At 39.4% G+C, this 27,729-nt stretch overlaps 2 protein-coding genes and 2 long non-coding RNA genes across 5 annotated transcripts in view; 2 read left to right on the top strand and 2 right to left on the bottom strand.

The window, feature by feature from the left end:
* The window catches only part of RECK (reversion inducing cysteine rich protein with kazal motifs), a 73,972-nt gene extending 51,217 nt beyond the window's left edge, over positions 1-22,755 (top strand). For both annotated transcript variants that reach the window (XM_072596806.1, XM_072596805.1), the window contains exons 13-21: positions 3,202-3,342; positions 6,333-6,521; positions 6,941-7,063; positions 9,211-9,382; positions 12,633-12,825; positions 16,140-16,350; positions 16,614-16,687; positions 19,124-19,279; positions 21,071-22,755. In XM_072596806.1, the coding sequence (XP_072452907.1) occupies positions 3,202-3,342; positions 6,333-6,521; positions 6,941-7,063; positions 9,211-9,382; positions 12,633-12,825; positions 16,140-16,350; positions 16,614-16,687; positions 19,124-19,279; positions 21,071-21,283 (1,472 nt within the window). In that variant the 3' untranslated portion in view covers positions 21,284-22,755. The remainder of the gene's footprint in view (positions 1-3,201; positions 3,343-6,332; positions 6,522-6,940; positions 7,064-9,210; positions 9,383-12,632; positions 12,826-16,139; positions 16,351-16,613; positions 16,688-19,123; positions 19,280-21,070) is intronic.
* LOC140496704 (uncharacterized) lies at positions 13,530-23,290 on the bottom strand. The gene is made up of 3 exons (XR_011964373.1): positions 23,214-23,290; positions 15,192-15,225; positions 13,530-13,613 (listed from the first exon to the last, which is right to left on the bottom strand). It is a non-coding gene; the product is annotated as an uncharacterized lncRNA (long non-coding RNA).
* Positions 23,291-24,417: 1,127 nt separating this feature from the next.
* On the bottom strand, positions 24,418-25,668 carry LOC140496703 (uncharacterized). Its single transcript, XR_011964372.1, has 3 exons — positions 25,581-25,668; positions 24,902-24,971; positions 24,418-24,505 (listed from the first exon to the last, which is right to left on the bottom strand). It is a non-coding gene; the product is annotated as an uncharacterized lncRNA (long non-coding RNA).
* The window catches only part of GLIPR2 (GLI pathogenesis related 2), a 73,417-nt gene continuing 71,244 nt past the window's right edge, over positions 25,557-27,729 (top strand). Inside the window, exon 1 of the mRNA XM_072596807.1 lies at positions 25,557-27,344. Coding sequence (XP_072452908.1) covers positions 26,369-27,344 — 976 coding nt within the window. The 5' untranslated portion in view covers positions 25,557-26,368. The remainder of the gene's footprint in view (positions 27,345-27,729) is intronic.

The following is a 27,729-nucleotide window of genomic DNA, read 5'->3' as shown; positions in this document are numbered from 1 at the left end:
TACAGACAGACTCGACCAGTTGGTTGTTGACCTATCTTGGCCTGCCCATTCCCAGCTTTGTAATTCGAGCATAACATCTTCCCATGACCAGGACAGGCTCTGTTCATTTCTGCCTGCCAAAACCCTCTTCCTTCACAGCTCAGTTCAGGTGTCATCTCTCCTACGAAATCTTCTCTGATTCTCTCAGTTCTGAGTCTTCTGTACATCATATTTTCTTATGGCACTTTGGCTACATTTCTCCTTTGTCCTGATGGCATTTTACCTCAGATTATATTTGTATAGATGTTATATTTCAGGAACTATGTTATCTAGCACAGTGCCTTAGATGCTAAATAATGTGATGAATTAAAATGAATAAACTAGGTTTTTATTTTCTTCACAAAAGAATTATTTACTCTGTAGAGGCATTCACAACAGGCTTCTAAGGATACCCCCCTCCATGTGTTTAAAAACTTGATTTAGTACACTAAAATTAGATTTGTACATGTTTTTTTCAGAAACATGTTTGTTAAACAAAGTAGTCATAGTCATATAATACTATATGGCTTTAGATGACTCATTTTAAATAAAGTTGCTATAAAAAGGGGGAAAAAAGTAAAAGCATCCTAACATTTGGCTTAGAGAAGTCTCTCTTGTGTTATAGCCACAGATATATATATGCAGACACTTCTCTCTTTATGTAAAATCATGTTGCAAACTCAACTTTATATAAAGAATTCTGAAAGAAATTCACATTCCAAAACACCCGTTATGTTAACTTCCTTCTATAGTACTATGCTCTCTTTCCACTTCTCCCCCACTGCTCAGCAGCATCAATCCCCACAACTCCACCACCACCCCACCACCACAAAAAAAAAAAAAAACACTAGAAAAAACCTCTCATTGAAAGCAAGAGAACAGATACATGAAGAGACTGCCAGGTGAGGACTTGATTTGAAACCTCCGGCACCTAGAGCCTGCTCTACCTACCTGTCTGCATGTCCACCTCAGGTGTCTGTCTGTCTGTCTCTGCAAACACCCGCCCCCACTTTGCTTTCCCTCAGTCGGATCTAGACCCCCATGTGGCTGGCCCTGTCCCCCATTTGTTCCTCTTCTTGCTCTCTCTTCTCTGTTCCCAACCTTAACATGTCCTTGAACCATGTGCCTTCATGGTTAGGCAGCCCCCTTCCTTTCTCCCTCCCTTCCCCACCTCTGCAGGCAAATTTACATTATGTAAAAATTGTTTTACGTAGGGGTTTCTTTGTGTAACCAAAGCAAGAACTATTTTGTATAAAATAATCTGTTGAAAGTCTATAGCACTGCCTTTTGACTGAGTGTCACGTGTCAGAACATTGTTAAGTAGGTCAAAACCAAATTTGTTCCAAAAAGTGAAGTATTTTCAGTATTAATAAATGTTTATTAACTGGAAACAGCTTCTTCTGAAGCCCCCACAATTTGAATAATCGTAGCAACTAAAACCTTAAATTTCTACTTACGGTAATCACCAATTCCCCGCTGACTACTAAAGTCCTTCAGCCTTTTGATCTGTATTGGACTGTCCTCTATATCTATAACACCATTATTTTTAAATGTAATTAGAGCTGGCAGCAACGGTACCTTCTGTGAAAAGCATTTGATTTTTCAAAATGAACATATACTAAATATAGGGGGGAAGGATGGTGTTTCTTTGACTCAGCTCCTAAATTCTTTGAGGAATACTGTTCTAAAGAATGAATTTATTACTACGTATGAATTTTGGAATTCTTTTGAGTAGATTGCAATCAGGGGACCTTTACTTGTACATCATGTCATTTGTCTGGAAGATTTCTAGGCTGAAATTAAAACAGAGAGGCAAAGACGATCTCATTAGGTAAGAGACCTGTATGTTTTACATATATGGAAGTTTTGATTTGATTGAGTCCGTCATTCCACCCCACTTAAAGTAATCAGCAGAACACTGCCTCTGCTATCTTTTATCCTTTAGCCTACTCTGAAAAGTGCCTTGCTGGTCTGTGAGAGAGGTAGAATTTGGACCCCAGGTCTTTCTGACTCCAAGACTGACCCTGTAACCAGTCCACTACACTCCCTCTCTAAACCCTATTGTAATTTTGCTTTTACTAAAAGTGATCAAGGTAAATAGGAATCAAAAAGACAAATGAAAGTAGTTGTTTTTTCTTCACTACCTGAACTTTTTATAAATCACTTGTCAGTGACCACAAATACATGTGCATTTAAAATGCCACTAAATTTTAAATTGAATCATTTTGCACACGGTAGATGTTTAATAAGTGTCTGTTGAATTGAATTGATTATGGAGCTGAGCTCTGAGTCGATATGATTAAGCATGATGCAGCATAACGAGACAAATGGAATTAGTGAAAGAAGTAAAGGAAGGCACTTGGCTCATTGTGGGCACGTGGAATAAAGGCCAGCTGCTGTTGGCTCACCTTTCTAAGAGGATGTCTCTAGGGTGTGTGGAGAAGGTGACACAAAGTTTGCATCTTGGATCACCTATTTCATAGTGCATTATGTGTTATAGAAATGACCATAAAAGAAAAATCAAGTATAAAACCAGACAGGCAATATCCAGATACATGAACACTGTTAAACTGATCACCTATCCACTTAGAGGATACTGTGAAGGGAAAAAAACATTCAGGAAATTCTAAACTATTTGAATTTCTCATGTATCTTCTGCACGTCTCATATTTTAGCAGCCTAGCTGCCATATTACCGTAAATATTGCCATGTTTAACGTATTGAATACAGTTCAGCAAACCCATTAAATACCTGTAGTGAACACACGATTCACAAAAACCTAACCTGAATGCTCTCGAGAGGTGCAAAAACAAAGTTCTTTTTGAAGTCTGAGAAGGATAAGACCACCAGGAGGGATCAGCTTCCTCAGGAAGGGGAAGCATTTGAGTTGGGCTTTAAATTAGAAGCCCAAGGCAGAGGCAAGACACTTTAGCATTGACTGTATAAACAGGATCTAACTTACCATAATGAATATGGCCCATGGTAGAGTGGCTTCCCTCTTGGACATAAGCCATTTTTAAATCAAAATCACTAACGAACCAAAGCTTTAGATTGGTTAACCGAAAATCAAGCCAAGCTTACTTTATATTCATTACTTTATTTTTTATTTAAAATAGTATTCAAAATTCATAGGCCTCCCTTATTCTTCCAAGTCATTTAAAGTATCTGCTGTTGATTTTTCAGGGCCAAGTTCCTTAGACAGCATTGTAGAAGATGTTACTCATCCCTGTAACCCCAATCCTTGTTCTGCTAATGAATTATGTGAGGTGAATAGAAAAGGCTGTCAGTCTGGTGATCCATGTCTCCCTTATTTCTGCGTTCAAGGTAAGCTCTGTTTATTTGTTTTTCAGATTTCACATTCTAAACTAAAACACAGGTAACAGGACTGCCTCCCAAAAGAATTTCATACTGATTTTCTATACTTTCCTTTAAAATTACTTTCCCTCTCCTTATACTCTCAATTTCTTTTTCTATATCTGAAGTTCTTCTTTAAAAAAATCTGATGAAAAATCAGGATTGCACATGTATAACCTGTATCTGATTGCTCACTGTCTCAGGGAAGGGGGAGGGAAGGAAAGAAGGGATAGAATTTGGAACTCAAAACTTTAAAAAAAAAAAAAAGCAAATGTTTTAAAAATTGTTTTAACATATAATTGAGGGAAAAATAAAATGTATATTTTTTAAAAATCTAAGTGATAGTATCATCAACATTATTTTTGTCTCCATAAAATCAATATTGAGTTAAACAATTATTTTATATAAAATTATGAAAAGTTTGCTCAGTAGAATTTTTTCCAGCTGGTATTTCTTTGGCTGCTTTAAGACTCTTTGTTTATTGCACAATTTTCCTCATTTTGTCCATTTCCTTTTTAAAAAAAAAAAATTCTTTCCACTCACATAATTTTTCTTTGCTGTGTTAGTGTAACCATCTCCAGTAATGAAGTTCTTTGTTTTATTATGTCTCAAAGGATAAATTTAAGGAGATATTGTGGGTTAGTGTAATGAGCACAGGACTGTAATCAGAGGACCTAATCTTCTCCCTAAGTAACCCTGAACAAATCCCGATTTCCTTGTATGTAAAGTGATATGGTTAGACTATATTTATTTCAAATGGAATATCTGGTATAATAGAAAGGTCAACAGATTTGGACTCAAGAGAAGTGGGTTCATCTACTCCTCCTGTCATTTGATGTGCAGCCTACCTGCACAGCCTAGGGAGCTCGCTTCATCTTGCCGACTCAGTTTCCTTCTTTGTAAAAGGAAAGAGTTGGACTCAGCGGTCTCTAAAGTCCCTTCTAACTCTTAATCTATAATCATGTGATTAATTTGTATGCTCGATAAGCCCTGGAATCATGATAGAATCATTTAAGATTATGAGTTTAGTAGACATTTTTATTTTGTTCTTTGAGATCAGATTTTTAAAACTGTATTTGGAGAAGCACAGACCTTTTAGGAGTGAACTTACTTTCAGAATTCTTTGACTTGTTCATTTCACTTAATTGAAAAGTTCATTTTTTGAAAGCCACTTTGGGATAGGAAAGTATGAATATGCATAGGTACACATAAATAAATATACACTCATGCATATATAGACATGGGAAATTTTCATTCTTCTTAATCTCACCCAAATATTTGTACTCATTAAAGAATTCTAAGTTCTATTCCTAAATATTTTTACATGTTTATTTTGCAGGTACTTGACATTTATACAGTTCTTGCTTTATGTAAATTAGCATTGCAAATTTGACTTTATATAAAGAAGGCTAAAAAAAAAAATCCACATTCCCAAAAAACACCTGTGTTAACTTTTCTGTACAGTACTGTGGTCTCTCAGTGCCTGCCCCTCAGTTTGACATACTTCACCCTTCTATCCCCATTACTAAAAGAATAACCTAAAAAAACCCTCCAAGTAAAAGCAGAATGGATATATGGAAAGACTGCCACCTCCACCAAATCAGGGGTTTGGCCTGTGACCTCTAGTGGCCCATCTTCTGTCTGTGTCTGTGTTCAGCCTTCACATGTCTGCCCTGCATGTGTTCTTCCTCTTGGTTCTGGCCAGGCCCCGCATGTGGCTGGTCCTAGTCCCTGTGCATTCCTCCTCATTCTCCTCCTCCTCCTCCTTTTCCTCCTCTCACTTCTCTGTCCCTGACTTCCATATGTCCTTGAACCATGTACTGGCTCCCTCCCTCCACAAGCAAGTGACCCCCCTCAGGCAAATTCACATAATGTAAAAATCACTTTACATGGTGGTTTGTGGAACAGTCCACTTAGCAAAGTGTAGTACTTACACATCTGTAGTACTTACAAATCTTTGAATCTTCCCCAAAAATGTAGAGAATATATGCATTTCCACAGGGCTAGCACTAAGCTCCAGTCATCTTTGAATAGCTCTCAGCTATTACCTAGTACTACATATAGTTTAATTTAAAGAAGCCTCCAGTGATCCTGCTTCTAGCCTTATACACTAAGGAAGTCAGACAGAAACAACCCTCCATTATATACCCAAAACTCTAATATATACCAATGCTGCCATGATATACAATCATTCTTTATGCTAGCTAATAACTAGAAACAAAATAGATGACTATCAGTTGAAGAATGGTTCAAAAAAAACTAAAGTATATGAATGTAGTGAAATACTATTATATGGTATGAAATAGTAAGTATGGAGAATTCACAGAGATATATAGAAAGACTTACATGAATTCATACGGAGCAAAATAAGCTCAGCTTCCTCGTGTATAAAATGAGAGTACTGGCTGATAGCTGACTTCTAAGGTCCCTTCAGCTATAAATCTATGACCCTGTGGTCCTAAGCAGAACCCAAAGAACCACAGACATAATGACACTATTGATATAGATGGAAAGATCACTCAAAGTTGAATCATGAGTCATTTAAAAGCCATTGAAGATAGTGAAACAACAACTTCTTGCTCATGTCAGAGAAGCATGAACGATTGTTATAACAAAATACTGAATAGATGGTCATTGTATCTAACAATTTTGCTTAATGAGTATTCTTTGTCAAAAAGGAAAATTCAGTTGCAGGGTGGGGGGTGTGTAGAACAGATTTTTTTCCCCAAAAATTAACTGTAACGTGAATGTAAAATGTATTAAGATTAAATGAATTTGAGAGGGACAGAAGAGTCATTTTTGGTTAAGGATATTAAGGCAAGCATTCTAGTCTTATAAAAGTTGTGTATATTCCTTGTAATTCATATATAATATAAAAGATCTGTTTTTGGTAAATGTTTTACAGATCACAGAACAACAGCTCTTCTTTATTTTGCCCAATTAATTTTTTCTTCGTATAGGTTGCAAATTAGGAGAAGCTTCAGATTTCATTGTCCGGCAAGGAACACTCATCCAGGTACCATCGTCTTCAGGAGAAGTTGGTTGTTATAAAATTTGTACTTGTGGACAAAGTGGACTGTTAGAAAACTGTATGGAAATGCATTGTGTAGACCTGCAGAAGTCTTGTATTGTTGGAGGGAAAAGAAAAAGTGAGTGTTATATGTGTTTTATAATTACAGACACTTGGGCTAGATAAGAAATAAGTCATATGGAAAGCTTTTTTTTAATAGAAGTGGCACTGAGTAGATTCTGTACCCAGCCGTGCACCAGAGGAGATTGTAGCCATTCTGCAAACCAACTATTTCTATTCTGCCATTTTCCCAAATAAAATGTATTTATGTCATATGTTGCAAAAGGTATAGAGAAAAATGAATTTTAAACGTTCAGTTTTGGGGTGCTGAGGCATTGTGGGCATGCAGAATAGAACAGATTTAACTTAGTATAAACAATTAAAAATAAAATTTTGAGAACTTCCCTTTTTATTCTATATTATAAAACACACCATCTATTTCTTAAACACCATGGCATCTTTCTAACATTTCCAAACATTTTCATTATTTTCTCTAAGGCCACGGAACATCTTTTAACATAGACTGCAATGTCTGTTCCTGTTTTGCTGGCAACTTGATATGCTCTACCCGCCTGTGCCTAAATGAACACAGCTCAGAAGATGATCGCCACACGTTTACAGGTAATCGTAGGAAAAGCTGATCCTTCAGACATCTTGGACATGGGGTTTTTTTTCTCCCTTGTAGGAGTTATTCCTGAAATTTTGGTACCAAAGTAACTGGGATGTCAGTCATTCTCAAACATCGGGTAGTATTAAAAATGTGACTATTAAATTTAAGGGCAAATAAATATAGAGAAAGAAATAGAACTTAAGCAACTTAGTTGGGCAGCAGTTTCTTCATTTATAAAGCAAGATAAAGCTATAAATTTGGGCCAGGGAGATCTCTTAGGCTCCTTTTAGCTCTAAATTTCCAGAAGGAGACATGGTGGAGTTACGTAAATGACTGGACTCATTTTAGTTAGGTCATACCAGTGTGCTTAGTTGAATACCTATTAATGTATGATCACAAAAAAGACTAATCATTAATCAGGCTATTTTGATGGCATGTATCAAAGAGTCCTTGTGTCTGAAAATTTTTTTCAACCTCTGGAAATCATTACCCAAATTTACTGAACCAGGAAAATTGTCAACCTTTCTCAACAACCCGGGCTTACCGGATGTTCGACCTCTAATGCCCAGACTTTGCAAAAATAGTCAAAGTAACTAAGCCTACTCCTGTTGCCATAGCTATCAGAGACTTAGACTCAGGGCTGGAAGGCTGATCTTGAAGGTCCCCTCATTCAACCCTCTCACTTTGCAAATGAAAAAACAGGCTCAGGAGAGGTGACTTGCATGTAATTAGCAGACACAGGATATGAACTAAGGTTCTCTGACCTAAGCTAGCATCTTTCTACCACACCTTGTTGCCTCCCTGCATACCTGTCTCCAGAGAACTCACGCAGCACAACTTCTTTCCTCCATGTGTCCTAAAATCTTAGCAAACATGTCATTAAGGTTACTTCTTTGTCTAGTTGAAATTAAAGCCTTAGTATCTTCAAGCACCTACTTCTTCCACTTCCACTTCTCTATTTGTATTGCCTTGAAAGGGGGCAAAAGAGCCACCCTGACAGTTGTATCTTAGTAGCTCTTCTCCCCTCCTGCAAGAGTGCAGGTGGTGCCAGGGAAGGGAAAAGGAAAAGTTTCAGTTCAATTGTTTTTCAGTCATGTTCAACTCTTCATAACCCCACTGGGGGTTTTTTTGACAAAAATACTAGAGTGGTTTGCTGTTTCCTTCTTCAGCTCATTTTACAGGTGAGGAAACTGAGGCAAACAGGGTTAAGTGACTTGCCCAGGATCCCACAACTAGTAAGTTTCTGGGACCAGATTTGAACTCAAGAAGAGTTTCCTGAATCCAGGCCAGTACTCCATCCACTGTGCCGCCTCGCTACCCAAAAAGACAAGTAGGGAAGCTAATTTGTTTTTCTTTCTTCCCTGGAGGTGGCAGCAGAGAGAGGCCAGGATTCTAGAATGTTGAAATACCCTTTCCAAACCTCAATATATTTGCACTGTTTGGTTCTGATTTTACTAGTTCTCCTTCCTTGACTTTGCTCAGCTCACTGGCCACTTAAGCTTTGTTCTCTACTCTGCTTTATATCATCTTCTATGGTCTCAATTTCCTCATCCGTAAAAAGAGAAATGAACTAAATAAACTCTAAAGACATTAAAATTCTATTCATTTCAAGAGCTGTAATACTGGGTTTTGGAGAAAGTTAGATCATTTTGGCCACAGATAGCAAAAAGGACAACATAAGCTCCTTTCCTGAGAACGAATTATTATTGGTAATATTGTTAAAAGCAGAGATGTAGTGTATTAGAGTCTGCTCATACCTCCTTCAGACTTCAGGTCAAAGGTTTGCACTCCAAGGGAAGAACCAGGAAATTTCACATTGCCTAAAGGATTGTCAGCATACTACAGAATTCAGCAGTAACACTATGCCCCCAACCCAGGAAAAGGGAGCTAAAAAGAGAGGATAAAGGGTTGTTGGAAACCAGAAGAAGAAGGACTAGCCAGTTTTCCATTTCCTCCATCCCAGCCTGTAGCAAGTGTTGCCTGTTCATTTAATTTAGCTCTTTGTCAGCTCCAACCTTAGTTGTCATTCTGGTGGTTGTTTTAGAGCAGGGACAAACATGGAATTTTGAAAGGGAGAACATTTTCCAGGATTTTGTAGTCACAGCATTTGTGGGAAATATGCCAGTAAATGTGCTTATTGTAATCTTATTGTTTTCAGGCCTACCATGTAACTGTGCAGATCAGTTTGTCCCAGTATGTGGACAGAATGGACGTACTTACCCAAGCGCATGCATTGCACGATGTGTTGGTCTTCAGGATCATCAATTTGAGTTTGGATCATGTGTCTCTAAGGATCCCTGTAATCCTAATCCCTGTCAAAAATCTCAAAGGTACTTTATAAACTCCATACTATGTTTTTCACACGATTGCTTTTAACAAAGAGGACATAATGGAGTAAAACTTTATTACTCCAAGATTTTGTCTTTAGGCAAGAGAATTAAGAAGTCTATGGAAAAGCATGCTGATACTTGTTCTTTGACCCTTTGAAATCTAGCTTCTAACATGGGCTTAAAGTGAAAATGAAACAGGACTTAATGTTGATTTTTCTCTACTTGGTGCACAAAAGAATTTTATTCAGTTTGACCATTCTAGAGTTTTTGGTTTCCTTTGAGACTTCAAGAATTTGAGTCCTTGTTGGCTCACTGAAACTCCTAAAAGTCCTGATCGGACGATATCACAGTAATGCCGCTGCTTTCTTACTATGATGTAGACTTTAAGCAATTACGTATCAATCCTGAAAGTTCTTTTCCATGATGATGCCAGGCTTTTTTACACGTTAAAAGAGAGACAGAGAATTGGAAAATATGTAATACCTTAGAATCCGAACCAGACAACATCATAAGGAAAAAGATGGGATTGTTTGATAGTCCTTCCCCAGGCTCACACTGTCCCCAGCTCTCCTTCTGCACTTTCCCCTAATTCTAATCTAGCCTTTAAGTTTTAATTTTACTAACATAAAATTAATTTGATTAAATTCCTGGCAATCATCTCCCCATTATTCATTGTTATAAGCAGTACTAAATGTTACTTTTCTTTGCACTGATTTTGAAATCATTCTTTAGATTCTCCCAAATTAAACTATAACACTACTATAATCTACAAATCCAAATGATATTACAAAAAATTTACACTTTTGAAGCCATTTTGTGATTGCAAATGATGCCCAAATTAACATAGGTAATTTCTCCTTAAAATTTAAAATAGAGACTCTGTTCTTTCAGTTTTGGAATTTAAATTTTCCTTTATTGCATAAGGCTTCTTGCCAGAATGCTGGCCATCATAGGATAAACTATTTTGGCCATAGTAAATAATGAATTCATTCATTCAGCTAATATTTAAGAAATGCCAGCTGTGTGCTAGGACCTAGGAATGCAAAGAGAAAAATGAAAATAGTCTTTGCCCTCAAGGTGCATTCTACTACTGGGAAACTGTATGTATACAGATGAATAAATAAAAAATATATGGAAAGTATTTTAAGGAGTAAGTGCAAGTCAAAAGGCCTTGCATAGGAGTTGGCATTTGACCAAAGCTTGAAGGGGACCTAGGAGTTCCAAGAAAAGGAGATGAGGAGAGAAACCATTCCTAGTGTAGAGGAACAGTCTACACAAAGGCACAATCCATCAGTAAACATTCATTAAGCACTTACTATGTGCCAGGCACTGTGCCTGAGGTTGGGGATACAAAAAGAGGAAAAAGATAGTCCCTTCCCTCAAGGAGCTCAAAATTTAATGAGAGAGATAATCTACGAACAAGTATGTATGAAGTGAGCTATATCCAGGATAAACAGGAAAAAATTAAAAGAGCAAGGCACTAGAATTAAGAGGGTTTGGGGAAGACTTCTTGTAGAAGATGAGATTTTAGTTGGGACTTAAAGGAAACCTGGAAGGTCAGTAGTTGGAGCAGAGGAGAGAGAATATTTCAGGTGTGGAGAACAGCCAAAGAAAATGCCCAGAGCCAAGAGATGAAGTGTCTTATTCATGAAACAGCCAGTAAGCCAGTGCCACTGGATCAAAGAGTATGTGACAGGGAGTAAAGGCTAAGAAAACTGGAAAGGTAGGAGGGGGCTAGGTAGAGAAGCATTTTGAATGCCAAACAGAGCATTTTTTATTTGATCCTGGAGGTGATAGGGAGTCACAGGAGTTTCTTGAGTAGAGAGGGTAACATGGTAGGATCTGTGCTTTAGGAAAATCATTTTGGTCGCTGAGTGGAGGATAGATTCAAGTGGAGAGAGACTTGAAGCAGGCAGACCCTGAGCAGGCTGTTATTGTGGTAGTCCAGGCGTGAGGTGTTGCCTGTACCAGGGTAGGGCAGTGTCAGAGAAGAGAAGAGGTATCCTGCACAGAAGCAGGATATGGAATATTATAGAAAGGATAAGATAGTTTAGCTGGAATGTGGAATTCTTGAGAGCAGTACTATCAGATCTATCTGGAAAGATAGCTGGCACCAGTCATTAGAGAGTTTTCAAAGCCAGGCAGTTTTTATTTTATGCTTGTGGTAATAAAGGAACTCAGAAACTTCTTGAACAAAGGGTAACATTGTTAGATGAGTGGAGAAGATGGATTGCAGAGGGAGACAATTAGGAGGCTATTGCAATGGGCCAGGTGATAGAGACTGGACCTAGAGGAGATACAGGTGAGGGAAGTTGTAGAAGTAAATCAACATAATTTAGAAATTAACATAAATCAGTAAGGTAAGAGAGGGTGAAAAGTCAATATTAATTCCAGTATCATGACTGGACAATTGGAAGGATGATGGTGCCTTCACAGGGAATAGGAAAGTGAAGACGAAGAAATGGTTTTGGAGGAAATATAATGAGCTCCATTTTAGTGATGCCGAGTTTCAGATACCTAAGGGACATACAAGAAGAGATGCCTGACAGACAGTTAGTGATATGGCATTAGTCATGCTGATATGAAAATGAAAGTGGATGTGTAGTTTGGGGATAGGTGTCATCTGTATGGAGAGGATAATTAAACGCTGTGGAACTGATGAGATCACCAAAGGAGAGGGTATAGAGACAAAATAGTGGAGGGCCAAGGACAGAGCCTTGAAGTTACATCCACAAATAAGAAGTGGCACATGGTTGATGATCCAGTAAAAAAAAAAAAAGGACTGAGAAATGGCCATACAGGTAGGGGGAGCATCAGGAGACATCCAGGTCATGAAAACCCAGGGAAGAGGAAATAGCATTGAAGCAGTGAGTGACCAACAGTGTCATGTTGTAGAGGGTCAAGAAGGACTGAGAAAAGGCCATTGGATGTAGGAATGAAGAGATTGTTCATAATTTTGGATAGCTCAGTTCAGATGGGCTGGTACAGTCAGAAACCATCTTGTAAGAATGGGTTGAACAGACATCACCCAAGGTATAAAGAGTTAGGGTTAAAATTGATCAGTATGAAGGTATAAAGGCCATTGATCTGTGTTGAAGATTTTAATCACATGGAGAAATCTTGGATCTTTTGAAGTATCACAGTATAAAACTTCAGATTCTTGGCTAAAACTAAATTTTGATGGGTATCCCAAAAACTGGACATAATGTTGTTCTCTGTAATGAAGATACTCTTTTCTTTTTTTTTTTAGATGCATACCAAAACCTCAGGTTTGCCTGACCACTTTTGATAAATTTGGATGCAACCAGTATGAATGTGTGCCTCGACAACTCAGCTGTGACCAGATTCGGGATCCTGTTTGTGACACAGACAATGTAGAACACAATAACCTCTGCACTTTATACCAAAGAGGAAAAAATGTTTCATATAAAGGCCCATGTCAGGTACAATTATATGATTTTTCTTTTTTTAAATTTTTCTTTTTTTCTTATTTTTCTAACAAATATACAAATTATTTCTAAGAATGGAGTAAGTGTATGCTTTTTGGAAGCACAGGTAGAAGTACATATATTTAAGAATATCTATCAAACATATTTTTGAATTACTGAGTTACTTAATTCCATTGTATTCATCAGTGAATGAAAATGTTTTAGAGACAGCCAGGTGGTTCACCGAGCACCTGGCATCTGGAAGATCTGAGTTCACATTTGGTCTTGGACACTTAACTAGCTATGTGAACCTGGCCAAGTCACTTAACCTATCTGTCAGTTTCCTCAGCTGGGGTTGTTGTGAGGACTAAATGAGGTGATATTTGTAAAGCACTTAACACAGTGCTGAGCACAGAGTAAGTGCCTAATAAATGTTTTTTACCTTCCCTACTTTTTAAAGTTTTAATATAATGCTGAAATGTTTGTTGGCTTCTTCCTGTTTTTGAAGGCATCCATCATATGCATGTATATTACTAGAGTAAGATATATTGTATGAGTATAAATAAATCACACTTCTCAAGTGAAACCTCTTCCAAAAGAAAAAAAACAGATGTACACTAAAAAAAATAATTACACTTCTTTGATATTTGTTACTTGTGTTTTTGTTCACTTACTGTAGTTATAGCTCACACTTGGGTGGGAAGTACAGTCCATGCTCTGGCCAGTGAAATACATCAGTGATGAAAATACCCAGGGGCACTTCCAAAAATAGGGCTGCCTTCATTAGGAGCCACTCACATTGGCTGAAAACGAAGGGATAAAAGAGATTCTTTTCTTTAGACTGATCTTGACACTTAAGTCTGTCACCGTATTCCCTGATCCCCTTCTGAAGTCATCACATGACATTCAGCCAGATATTTAGAAAGCAAGAACTACTGTTTTACAGTGTAAGGATCCTAGGGTATAAATTATGAAATCAGCAGGCAAATCTTAGCTGTAAAAGGTTAACTTTGACCAGCTTACAATATCTCTCTTCTCTGTTCCACTTGGTTTATTCTGAAACAAAGTTTTGGGCTTTGGTCCTGGAGAAAGAGAAGCCCTTCCTTTCTAGCAGTATTTACATTACACAAACTCAGGTTCAAATGGTTGACCAAACCAGTTAACACCCACAAATGCTGGTTCTTTCTTTCACCATAGGTGGCAGAGATAGTCTTTTCCCAGGCTCCAGCCTAAATCAAGTATAGTTTATTTTTCCAATGCATGGTTGAATGCATGCTTTGTTCTTATTTTGCACACTTTTCCCCCTTTTTTTCTTCTTGGTTCTTCCTAGTTAGGATTTTCACTTCCCCAAAACCTGAACCAGCCTTGTCTCCAAAGTTCTGCTGGATCCATCGTCCCATATGAGTTTGCAGTTATAGAGAAACTGCATTTAAATAAGATCAGAACCACACATAATTGAGGAAGTTCATCACACTTATATTCATTTTATAAATATACATCTCAAACTTTAATTACTGTAAAATAACTGAACTGAATACTGCTTTGTTTTTGGCAAAATAATTGTATTTATTGTGCAAAAGGAAAATAACTATAGTATGCTACCATTTGGGATTTAGGCACACAATCATATATTAAATACCTTGAGTTCTTTTATCCCTAATCCCCTTGGTTTTAGCACACAAAGTTTTGACTCTTGTAACTAAGTCACAGTGACCTGGTAAGATCTGTGAGAGACATAAAATTAGCAAGGGATTCCTGAAACCCAGTTCAGCTGCTTAAACAAGTTTCCCTTCTGCAGCTGTTCTAATTACTGCATGGGATTTTTGGTCCTGATTTACTGTAAAAGTATCCTGAAATGATTTTGAAGAGTAAGATTAAAATGAAAATGCCAAACACCTGAAATGTTTCTTCTGCTCCACGTATAAAGAAGATGTATTTCTCCAGTTGTTTTATTCTCAACAGGTTACAATATCCTACCAATTGCCTGATAGATGTTTGCAAAACTATAAAATTAAAGTCTTGATAGTAAGACTATAAGACTGTAGGATTTAGAGCAGGAAGGGATCTTAGAAATCATCTCTTGAATTCAATGTCAGCTTTTTACATTTAAGGAGAGTGAGGCCCAGAGAGTTAAGTGGCTTGTCAGAGGTCACCAGATTTTGAATCCCAGTTATAGAATCACAGAATCTCATACTTGAAGAGACTCAGAAGTTATCTAGTCCAGCCCACACCCATGCAAGAACACTCTTTATAGCATCCCCTCGTGATGGTTAGTTTATAACCATCTTACTCAAAATTAGGATTCTCTTCAATAATATGTTTTAAGCATATAAGAATTAGGAGCATTTTTAGTTGGAAACCTTTATGAAAAAGATACCCACCAATGTGCTTGGAAAGGTTGAGATGAAGCCAGTACTGAAACCAAAAAAAATGGATGACAGTATTATTATCAGTAATATAAAGATGATTGCATTAGTAATCACCATGCTTAGCATTTATATTCTGTTTTACAGTTGTAACATGCTTAGCACTTTATTTTATTTGTTGGTTTTGGCAGCCCTGTGAGGTCATGCAGGTATTATCCCCATTTTACAGACAAAAAAGCGGAGGCCCTGAGTGACTTGCTGAACATCATACTAGTTAAGTGGCTCTTGTAGAACCAGGGCCCAGGTTTTCTGATTCCGTATGTGATGCAGAGGCACTGGAATTCTGTTTCTTCCCTAGACATCTTTAGGTCATTACATAACCATAAAATCCAATCATATATCAGTCTGATTCTATGTGTCATCTTAGCTCTAGAATAGTGCTGCCTTAAAACTTGATTCCATGTTTCACAGTGACAGAGTAGGCTTTTTAATTCTTCATGATTAAAAAATATGTATATATACTGTATATATATATATATATATACATAGATGTCTAATAACAGTATATTGGAACAGTTATGATTTGTTCATATTATTGTAGAGAATAACTGATAGATATCAGCAAAAATACCCTAAGGTAATAAATAGCATTTTATATATAATTTTTAGTTATAATTATATATATAATTATAATTTACATTAATTATAATTATATAGAGATTTATTAGTTCACAGTGGTTGAACATATATAAATGGAGGCAGAGGATTGTGAGAAAGTAATCTCTGAATGGCCCAAGTAGTTATTGTTTGGCCCATTGATAAAATGTAGGATCTCTCTGGAATTTGCCTCTGTGCCTTTTATTTTTCCCATGAGAAAGAATAAATTCCCTTAGGATCCTATTGGTGCAGAAAAGAGTTTCCACATAACTAAAGTTAAATGTAAATCTTTTTTTTTCCTTTCAGCCCTTTTGCAAATCAGCAAAACCCGTTTGTGGACACAACGGTGAAACCTACAGTAATGTGTGTGCTGCCTATTCTGATCGAGTGGCAGTGGACTATTCTGGCCCCTGTCAGGCTGTAGGAGCTCTCTCAGAATACAGCTCTTTCACAGAGTGTGCTGCAGTCCAATGTCCTCCTCTTCCAGCAACTGGATGCAAACCAGTCATCTCACCCGGTGGGTTCATTAAGGTTCATACATGTTGGTTATTGGCAGTTTAAAATCCAACTTTTATCCCTGCAGTATTGCAGCAAGTCCTATGAACCAGATCTTTAAAATTTCTTTCTTTCCTTTTACCCTTTATGCAACAGCTCATGTCACAGGTCATGCTTATACTTCCAGCCCCACATACATATCTCTCTGTACAGTCTCACATAGGGGCTGATTATTTACCCAAATGTTTTCAATTTGCCTTATTTTCATTGGTTTCTGTTTCACAGGTGCGTGTTGCCCATTGTGTGCAGGGATGTTAAGAGTTTTATTTGACAAGGAAAAGTTGGATACAATTGCTAAGGTAAAAGCTAAGAAAATATTAGAAATTTTAGAAAATCCACATCTTCTTTTAAAAGTTTTGTAAACTCACTTTAACAATTAGGGTTTCAGTTTTGTAATTCAGAAAAGTAAATGTTTCACATTAGATACCATCTAGGTCAGCTGCTTCATCTTAAAGAAATGAATGCAGGTCCACTATTAATAATTTGCTCTTCCTTAAACAACATTTGTTGAGAATGAAAAGACAAAATACTACTGAATTTGGGTTATTTTAATATCTGTAAGTGTCACATTTAAAACTTCAACAGCTCGGGAGTATACAGTAACCAGTACATTGTCAGGATGGGTCTCTGCTGTGATCCCAGACTAATTTGTTTATTTGACTTATGACTGTTCTCACTAGAAGGAGCTGTTAGTCTGTCAAAAGGCCACTTAAAATCCAAGTTAACACTGCGTTTAACACTAAGCAAAGTTTATCAGTTTGACCAAGTTTCTCTATATTTATAGCAGCTACTGAAAACGGCTGCCATCTAATGGATAAACCATCCTGCTAAGAACCAAGGTCTGAATTATTGATTCATACTAGGCAATGCATGTACAAGTAGTACAATATAGATAGAGGAGGGATAGCTATGGAAGTAGATGGATAGAGAACCATCCTCGGGGTCAGGAAGACTTGGGTCCAAGTCTAGTTTCTTTCACACTGTGACTTTGGACAAGGTAGTTAATATTTCAGTGCCCTAAGCGATGCTCCAGAGCTGTAAACTCCTTGAGAGCAGGAATGGGCTTCTGCCTTTCTTTGTACCCACAGTGCCTGACGGAAAGTAGCCTAACAAGTGCTTGGTGAGTGCTTGACTGATCTGCATAAATAGAAGAAGTTTCTGCAACGATGAGATTATACAATGGAGGAAGAATAATAGTCAGTAAATAATAGTCAGTAAAGATTTCTTAAGTGGGCTAAGTGCTAGGACCACAAAAATGGTAAAAGACAACGTCTGCTTTCAGGGAGTTCAGAATCTAATGGGTGAGAAACATGCAAATAACCATGTACAGACAAGCCAAATACAGGATAAACTGGAAATAACCGATGGTGGGAAGGCACTGTGATTAAGAGGAATCAGGAAAGGCTTCCTGTAAAAGGTGGCATTTTATCTGGGACTTGAAGGAAACCAGCAAAAGCAGAAGGCAGAGATGAGGAGGGAGAGCATTCCATGCTCATTTCCCATGAGGGAAAGTCAGAGAAAATACTAGTGTTAAGAAATAGAGTATCTTATTCAAGGAACAGAAAAGAGGCCCAGGTCACTGGATTGAAGACTGCATGGTGGGGTGGAAGGTGCAAGAAGACTGGAAAAGGAGGGACAGATTGTGAGGGACTTTGAATGCCAAAAAGAGGATTTTATATTTGATGCAGGAGATGATAGGGAGTCACAGGAGTTTATTGAGCTGGGGGTGGGAGGAAGAGCGGAATGATATGATCAGACTTGCACTTTAGGAAAATCATTTTTACAGATAGAGACATTTTTTCCAATTCAAAGATCACTTCCTAAGGGGATGGCTATGTGGGGAAAAACAATATGGGCAAAAAAAAGAGAGTGCTGCAAGCCAGAAGTCCTAGGTTTGAATCCTGACAGTTAGTTGGATGTTCATCAGCAAAATACTTAACCTCTCAGTCTCCTCATCTGCAAAATAAGACAATAAGAAATACACTTGTTACCTATTTAAGGGTGTATGAATATGAGTCATTTCAGAAGTATGACCAGAAAGGGTGATGTGTACCTTTTCCACACAAAATTCGTACATAAAGACCTTTCCCTACGGTATATGAGTGCAGACAGTATGATACACCTCCTGTTTCACAGTTAGCCTGATGCCTTTGCTCAAAAAACTCCACCATGTTGGAATCCTGATTTTGGCTAGGTGCTGGGACAGAATGGAATAAATCTATCTAGTTAAGCTTCCACAATTCCAAAAGGCTCTAAAGAGTCTGGGTAATTTTATTTCTTTTCATAACAGTGAAGCTCCCCCAAAAGAGTATCTATGAAATTAACCCATTTTTTCATCACAAAGCTATTCTCCATATTAGTCTTCTACCATATATGTAATTTTTTCCTGTTGTGGATCATTTCACTTTTCATTACTGACTCTGGGGTAGGACCCCAAAATGTGGGTGCACCAATGCTCATACTCATGGATTTTGGATAAAATACATTTTATGTACCTCTAGCTCAAAAAAATTTTTCTTTCAAAGAAGTAATGTTTTTAGAAGATTTTTCCTTGCTAGTTCAGATGACTGGGCATATACAAAAGGGCTTCCTAATACAAGGAGCTATGAGATTGAATTTGGAGTTTAGTTATCAGCAGGACCTCACTGTAACATGGTCTGAAGTTGCAACCTAATGAAATGTAGTTTTGCACTTGAACCAGTACTGCAGGTAATTAAAAATCTGCCTTTTTCTAGGTTACAACCAAAAAACCCATAACTGTTCTGGAAATACTTGAGAAAATTCGCTTGCACATTTCAGTTCCACAGTGTGATGTATTTGGCTACTTAAGCATTGAATCAGAAATAGTGATTCTCATTATTCCTGTTGATCATTATCCAAAAGCATTACAGGTAAGACTGAGCATTGAATTGTAGTGAAATACACATTGCTAGACATTTGTTTTCATTTTTAAATTTAGCATTATTTGCTTTTTAATTGGTAATTAAACCTTAAATAAATTAACAGGTGGAAAAGGGGTAAAAGATTCTAAGAATCACAGTTTTTAGACAATCTGTATAAAATTTCACTATTGATTAGTTACTGGAGAATTTTGCCCAATAACCAATGAATTTGGAGGAATTCAACCATATCTATATTGACATTGTCCTCATAAGTTAAACCAGAATACAAATTGCAGGATAATAGAAGCGTGACTCCTAAGCTCACCCAAGTATGTCTGCATACCATGAATGTTTTCATCAAGAACAATTTGAATAGTGGATACCATTGCACCTTGGCATGAGCTACCAATGGGACTCACTGTAGGATCTAGTCTGGCCAGTCATGTTAGAACAAAAGTCAAAACCAGTGTGAAATTGAAAGAAAGGATAAATGAGTTAGAAGATGTTATACAACTATAAACCCAGCCCATTTAAGCTCTGAACTCTGAAAATGAGAAATGGGTAAAAATAAGGACCAGCTCCGAAGTTTAAACAATGTGAAACACTTGGCACAGTAGGCAAGTGAAAAGAGCCCAAAAACCATAGCCAGCTCACACTTGGTATCAAAGGTGCACAGGCTTCATTGGTACACAAGCTGTGTACAGATTGATTTGCAAAACCATTGTGGAGAAGAAGAATAGGCAAATGAAATAAAACCATGTGAAGCAGTAATACGAAACTGGAAACAACGATAAATACATGTGAAATAAAGCAGATCTTTCAATCTTTCTGTAGCAACCTATTTTCATCGGTGATATAAAAATGTCAACTATTATTACTAGTACTTTATCTCAAGTGCTTCTTATAGTTATACTTTTATCTCATTTGATCCTTACTACAATTCTGTGACTAATGACTGTATCTACCACATTCAGATGTCTAATATTATCCTATCAAATAAATAAGTAGAAGTAGAAAAAACACTTAAAATTAATTTGAGAATTTCTCAACTAAACAAATATGTAAGGAAATATGTGCTTGAGACAACAATTTTAAAGGAATTCAGATTAATTTTTCAGGGTATCTCAATGAAAGGAAAATTCCAAAAGAGTGGAAAAGATGATTTTTTTAAAAGTACTATCATCAAAAAAATTTTTAAATAACATACTTGCTTTCTCCTTTCTATAAGGTTTTGAAAATTGTCTGCACATATATCAAGGACATCCTTGATTAACATATGAGAAGAGAATAATGAAGTTTTTGCACATATTTGGATAAAAAATTAATTTAAAGTATTTATTAAATGCTGGGTTGCAAAAACAAAAGCAGACCAGTCTCGGCCCTCAAGGAGCTGACTTCTATTCTAACAGAAAGAGACAGATACAGAGAGCATGGAGTGGTAACCAGAGAGGAGTACTTTGATTTGAGAAGTCACTGAGATGGCAAGTGGAGTCACAGAACGGTTGACTAACAACACAATCTTTCCAATTACAGTGACATTATTGATTTAATTATGGTTCTATAGCTAGAAGGGGGCAGAAGCCAAGCAGGAAGATCCCGTGGTCTCAGGGGTACCATGGCAGGCCCAACAGATGCCGTGTCTCATTACATAATGACTTTGAGATTGAATCACTGGAGTGATCTGAGTTAAGGCTTTTACAGAATATGCACCTTTCCAAATTTGGCAGGAACAATTTAAAACTTCCCTGACCCAATGGGATTGTACTTTTTCATGATCTTATTTTTTTCCCTCTCTACCAGATTGAGGCTTGCAATAAAGAAGCAGAAAAGATTGAATCACTGATCAATTCGGATAGCCCAACTCTGTCATCACACGTCCCACTTTCAGCACTTGTCATCTCCCGGGTGCAAGTTTCAAGCAGCCTTCCCTCTGCTAGCACAAGAACTCTGCCTCTCTATCGGCCCCTTTTCTTCAGCCTTCTGTTTGCCTTCTTAGTTTTGCATGGCACGTAACTGCTTATGAAATGTGCAGAACGAATTCTCTATGCTGTTTCTTTATTGTAAGAGACATTCAGGACCGATGGTCTTTGTTATGGCAATCACCAAGTAAAAGCACATGTCACTTCAGTAATTCACCACACAGTATTTTTCTTTTTAAGTAATATTTCTCATCAAATCCCCTACATTTTTTACATTTATGAGATAGAAAATGGGTCTTCAAAATAATATCTTAAAAACTAGATCTTTGACATTGTATTACTACATGAACTTGATGCGAAATTTCCCTAGAGATGTACTCTACCGTTGGGAATCTGGTGAATGAGATGCTGTTACCCACCTTAAAGATTTTTTTTTTGTTTTGCTTTATAAAAGGATTCACTTCATGGAAGGATTCCTTGCTGGGTTCCTTTAATAGGAAAGATCCCCCAGTGTTTTTCATTATTTGTTTACATATCAGCTACTTGAACCAGAAGCTCAGATACAAAGAAATATAGTGTTAGTAAATTCACTGCCAACTCAATAGCAGAAATGAAAATAAAATATTTCTGAAATGATCATGTTAAATCAGTGGAAAATGTGAGATTCAAAAAAATTCAATGGATACGTTCCAGAGCGATAGAAGAACATTTCTGTTAGTTTGATGAGAAGGTACCCTTCAGTAGTTAAGTGCCTCATTCCATCCAGTAGCTAGGTATGTCTCTAACATGCTTCCGACTTTTATGAAAGGGAAACGTCTTCTCAAATACATAAAAAGTAAGATTTTTTTTTAAGCAATACAGAAAGCACCCTGCCTTGTGCAATTTCGTGTGACTCACAACTAACCTGGGCGGGGACAGTCAAGTGAGCCAACAGGCTTTTAAATGTCAGTCTTAAAACAAACTGCTGCTACTGAATAATTGCCAAAAAGTGAAGTACTTAATTGTTCATGTAAATAATACATGATCCTTATGTTCCTTCTATTTTATTATGAAGAAAACTAATAGCCATGTTTTTAAGATGACAATCACAAATGTTATCCGGTACTTTTTTTTCATGAAGATGCATTCTGTCTTTATAGTATGTCCACTGTAGATACTACATATTATGCTTTATTCCTTGTTGCAAAATTTTTTTTTATGTTTGTTTTTATATATATATATACATATATATGTATAGATGCTATTCTAAATATTAAAATGTCTTGCATGTTGTTTATTAAGTTTTATACTTTGTGTTTAAATATTTGAAATAAGCTATACAATTTAATACTTATTTTATGCACCTGAATTTAGATTCCACATGAAGTATTTTTTTCAGTATTAGCCAACTTCTGAAGAATATATGGACATAATTGTTTTTTGCCAAAATGATGTTTAAAGTAGGCACTTTGGGAATATCCATATGCTAATGTAGCACGTTTGTAATACTTGCTGTTGTCTGTATAAATGTCTTCAATGCAATGTACCGGGCAGCTTTTCTATTTTAATAAAACAATTTTTATTTTCTCATGTGTATGAATAACTGAAAAATCTTCTATAAATTGTTGAAATCTAAAGAATCAAAATAATAGAAATAATGTGAAGCGAGCAAAAGTACTTTTCTCTGAAGGAAAAGGTCCTCATGTATTATTATAGTTTTTGGAAATTGCCTTGGGTCCAATTAGATGAGTTAAGGCGGAGTAGCTGAGTTAGAAAATGGTGTTTCAGCACTTCCTATAGGGCACCTATGCCTAGACCTTTTGAGGAGGGGATTAGAGAGAAGAGGTTTGTGGAAGGAAATCCCTTGGCCTCTGACCTCAGTTTCTTGTTGCACATTCCTGGCACATAAGTGCTTAATAAATGCTTATTCAATGACTACAAATTAATCCCCACCCTATTCAATACCTTGTGTCTTTTTCATGTAAAGGATATGTTTGGGAAAGGGCCACAGGAAGACAGAATGGCTTAGACTTTGGTTCACCTACCTGAGCTCCAATCAGTTCACTTTTTGCCAACCCTGACTCTAGTGAAGTTCTTCCTCAGTGAATTATACTGATTGTTCTTGCTTCAGCCCTAACCTTTGATCATCTTGCCAAAGCTTTAGTCTGCCTTTCTTGGGTTTCCATCGCAGTTAAAGATCCTCTGAGGTCTGTTGGACTTCCATGCCTGATTTTTCATGTTCATGTTGGGATAAGATATTTAATCTGAAAAATAGATAAGCAAAAAATTATTCAATTATTTCTATGACTAGATTTAATATTTTTATAAGCATCCATGGGTTGAAGGAGTTGAAGATGTTAGGCATGGAAAAGACTTTGGGAGGTAGGGAAAGAGAACATGATATGACGTCTTCCGTTTTTTGAAGGGCCATCATGTAAAAGACTAGACTCATTTTATTTGCCTCAGAGGACAAAACTAGGAAAAATGGGCAAAAGTTTCAGAAAGGTGCTTTTGTATTTGATATAAAGAAGAAGTTTGCTAAGGATCAGAGCTGTTCAAAGTAGGATGGGCTTATTTGGGAGGTAGTGTTCACCTTCATTGGGTGTTTTCAAGTAGAGGATAGGCACCCACTTAGCAATGCAGCCTGACTAGATCAGTTATTTGGTTGTGGAACAATGTGAATGACTCTCATAATTCTAGCCTTAAGAATCTAAGGGTATTAAGTACCCTTTAAATAAATAGGCACTGGGCATATTCTAAAACAAAGGATATTAAGCCTATTTCATATTGAAATTTTAAGAAAAAAAATTTTCATTATTTCATATTTTAAAGAGAAATGTCAGCATTATCTAAGAGAATCCCTTTGCATACCTCATGGAATTCCAATGTTGTTTCCAACATACTTGGCAACACAAAATCTGCACTGTCAAGCATCTCAGATACCACTCAATCTACATAGAAAGCTTGTCTCTAGTGTCACTAACAAGTGGTCATTCAGTCTCCACCTGAAGACTGCAGATGAAGGACACGCTATCTCTCAAGGCAACCCACTGTACTTTTGGAAAATTCATAGGAGCTATTTTCTTCCCGTTCTCTCTTCCCTTTTTTGTGACTGGAAGTACAATAACTGTTTACAACTCAACTGCCCTTTTCCAACCATGTTTGAACCCATTAGGTAGGCTGGTGGCAGCTGAATGCTGATTTTATAGGATGACCAATCTTCCTGAAAAGCAGATGATGAAACATACTTCTTTTCCCTCACTAGAGAGATCAGAGCCTGCAGACGCAGAATGTTGCATGTACGTTCTGTATCCTTTAGTTTGCTTCACGGCTTCATCTGTTAACAAAGAAGGGTTCAGTGAGCAGAGAGTGTAGGCCCATCAGAAAATGGCTTATGTAAAAATAAAAACAATCTATAAAACAGGAAGGAAGGAAATGTGTGGGTCAGAGACCACCGACAAATGAAGATCAGACTTTTCAAGGCACAAGCAAAGCAGCAAGATTTTATTATGAGCTGGGAGAAAGGGCATCTCCTCTCTGATAAGTAATCCGGGGAGTGAGGCTTGCAGAAGGCAAGAACAAAGACTTGTATAGTCCTAACGGGACTCCCTCCACTAGCCCTTACCCCCATTAGCTGGGAGGCAGGCTCACAATCTAAGCTGCCATGTACCTTAGAAATAAGGATCAAGGAAGTAGCAAACAAGCCATGTAAAGCTAACACAGCACTCCTAACCTTATGTGGCACGCAGCATACTGAGGTGGCACTCCCAGGTGGGGGTGAAGTTTCAAGTGTCTTCAAGGTCCTAGAATTAATGGGAGATCGAAACTTAGGCCTAACTACCTACTAGAAGCCTATTGTCAAGTACTGAGAAGTCTTCACTGACGTAAGGAAGGAAGGAAGGAAGGAAGGGAGGGAGGGAGGGAGGGAGGGAGGGAGGGAGGAAGGAAGGAAGGAAGGAAGGAAGGAAGGAAGGAAGGAAGGAAGGAAGGAAGGAAGGAAGGAAGGGAGGAAGGAAGGGAGGACCAAAGGAAGGAAGGATCTAGGCCTTCTTTCATGTGTTTGCTGTCTTGTCCCGTCAGAATGGAAGCTTTGAGAGGAAGGCCACTGTTTCTCCTTGTCTTTGCATTCCTAGCACTGAGCACAATGACTCTAAGTCACTGTAAGACTCTAAGTGCTTAATAAGCTCTCTTTGACTTGACAAAAATGGATAAAAGGTCATCCATCCATCCATCATTCACCCATCAAAAAACCCAAAATCCTGCCCTGACTTCTCCATTACTACCTCTTTCTTCCACTCTATTGACTATTGACTAGAATCACATATTAGTCAGTTCGTGGATTCATTCAGCGGGAGGGGCTGCTAACAAATTATGCAAATAAGATACTTTACAAATTTAATTGAAGTCATTACATTAGAGGAATAATTCAGTTACGGGACTCTCCCTCTTTCGTCTCCCAGTTTCTCCACCACTACTTTGGTCATCGGTTTACGATTCTAAAAGCGAGTTCCTGTACTTTTACTCTCCTGCCAGCCTAGAGCTACTACTGCTAAACAGCGCTTCTTTCCACCCCAAAGTGAACTAAAAAAAGGGAGAATCCTTTTTCCAACGCGCAGCGCACACAAAGCCAGCTCCCACACTGGTCACGTCCAAGAGTGTCTGTCTCATTCTACATGTGGTGCCCCCGCGGGTGGCACGCTTCTCTGGCGTTCTCTGGAATTGTGCACCATTGTGCCACCTCAGCCTTCTAGAGCAGGCGCTAAAACAATCGAATCCCCCCCACCCGCCCCGGGAAGGATGAATCTGCCCCTCAGAAGTGCTGCTGTCGTGGACCAGTCACCACCTCTCCGGGCCTCCTTTCTCTTATGTAAATTAAGGGGGTTGGGCTCAGTAGCTGCGTCCAATGATCTGAAGCCTATCTCGGCACAGCGCGATAACCTTTGAGGACGATGGCGCACACGAGCTGTCGATCACCACGTGGCTACGCCCTAGCGCCCCCTTATGGTGGTACGAAGGAAGGAAAGGAAAAGCAATGGGAATCGAAGCTTGGGGCCTAGGGAGAGAAGCGGGCAAAGTGTCGCCCTTAGCGGCGAGGTCTCTCTTTTTGGAGCATGAGAAGGCCAAAGGGACGAGGAGAAGCCGGCGCGGACCTCTTTGTGGCTGAAGAAAGCAGAAAGAAACCGCGTTAAGGAGGATCGCCATGAATCCCAGAGAGGGCCCAGGCGACGAGAAGGCGCAAGACTTGCGGGAGTCCGCGGGCCCCACCCCGGGCCGGCCCGAGGTGCTCATCGAGGACTTGGGGGCGAGGGTCCCACGGGCGCTGGACAGCGGCCTGGACGTGGCGCCGCGGCCGCTGCGGGGCCTGGATTCGAGCGGGACGCTCAAGGCTTCCGACAAGGAGGCGACGGACCTGTCCTCGGAGGAGCTCGACGAGCAGGGCCCCGAGACCCTGCTCCAGGTGCTGCGGGACTACGAGAACAAGGACCGGGCCGTGAGGCTGAGCTGGGGCGGGGAAGCAGAGGCGTCGGAGGACGAGGGCGGGCGGCGCGGCGGGGCGGCCGCGCGGCGCGACTCCCTGCGCCAGGTGAAGCTCAGCGACTCGGACCTCGAGCTGCTGGAGGAGGGGGGCCGGGCGGCCGCGCCGCAGAGCAAGAGCAGCCAGTACCGGCTCCGGGCCGAGGACCTGCTGCAGCTGGCTGGGCGCTTCGGGGGCGGCGGCCTGGCCGCGGAGGGGCGGCTGGCCCCCGAGAGGCCCCGCGGGCCGTTCTTCAGCCTCGTGCCGGGAGAGAGCCCCGAGGCCGGCCCGGAGCGCGAGCGCGACAGCGACGCGGGCCCGTCGAACCGCGTGATCCGGCCCGGGATGCCCCGCGCCAGCTCCCTGCTCCTGCCGCGCTCCCAGCGCGGCTCCCAGAGCGGCGCCTCTGGCCCCCCGCACATCTCCCGGCCCCCCAGCTTCAACTTCGACCCCTCCTTGTGGCCGCTGCCCTTGAGCTACTTCACCCCGTCCCCGAGCCCCCGCCGGACCTCCCGGGTGTCCCAGGCCTCGCGGGATGAGGAGGGGGAGCAGGAGGAGAAGGAGAAAGAGGAGGAGGAAGAAGAGGAGGAGGGGGAGCCGGAGAAGGAGGACGAGGACGGGATGGAGATGGAGGATGCGCCCCTGTACTACTACGACAGCGGTGAGTGCGGGCCGGCCGGGCCGGGCCGGGAGGGGGGCCAGGATCTTCCCTTCCCTCCCTCTTTTCTATTCAGGAAACATTTAGTTGGAGGGTGCCGCAGTCAGGAGGGCCTGAGCTCAGATCTCACCTCAGGCATGGCTGTGTGACCTTGGGCGAGTCACTGAACCCTCATTGCCCCATCCTGAGGAATATCTGGTCACGGGGTTCAGATGTGAGGCAGGTGACCGGCACAGCGCTCTACCTCACACACTTCACACTCTCTAGCAGTGTGACCTTGGACAAGTCACTTAGCCCCAGCTGCCTCCTCCTGGGTCACCTCCAGTCATCCTGATCAATATCAAGTCACGGGGTTCAGAGGTGAGGCTGGTGACCCGCACAGCCCCCC

The sequence above is a fragment of the Notamacropus eugenii genome, chromosome 3 (assembly GCF_028372415.1).
Source record: "Notamacropus eugenii isolate mMacEug1 chromosome 3, mMacEug1.pri_v2, whole genome shotgun sequence".
NCBI lineage: Eukaryota > Metazoa > Chordata > Mammalia > Diprotodontia > Macropodidae > Notamacropus > Notamacropus eugenii.
The sequence above is the reverse complement of the archived record's forward strand: the minus strand, read 5'-3'. Positions and strand labels throughout refer to the sequence as shown.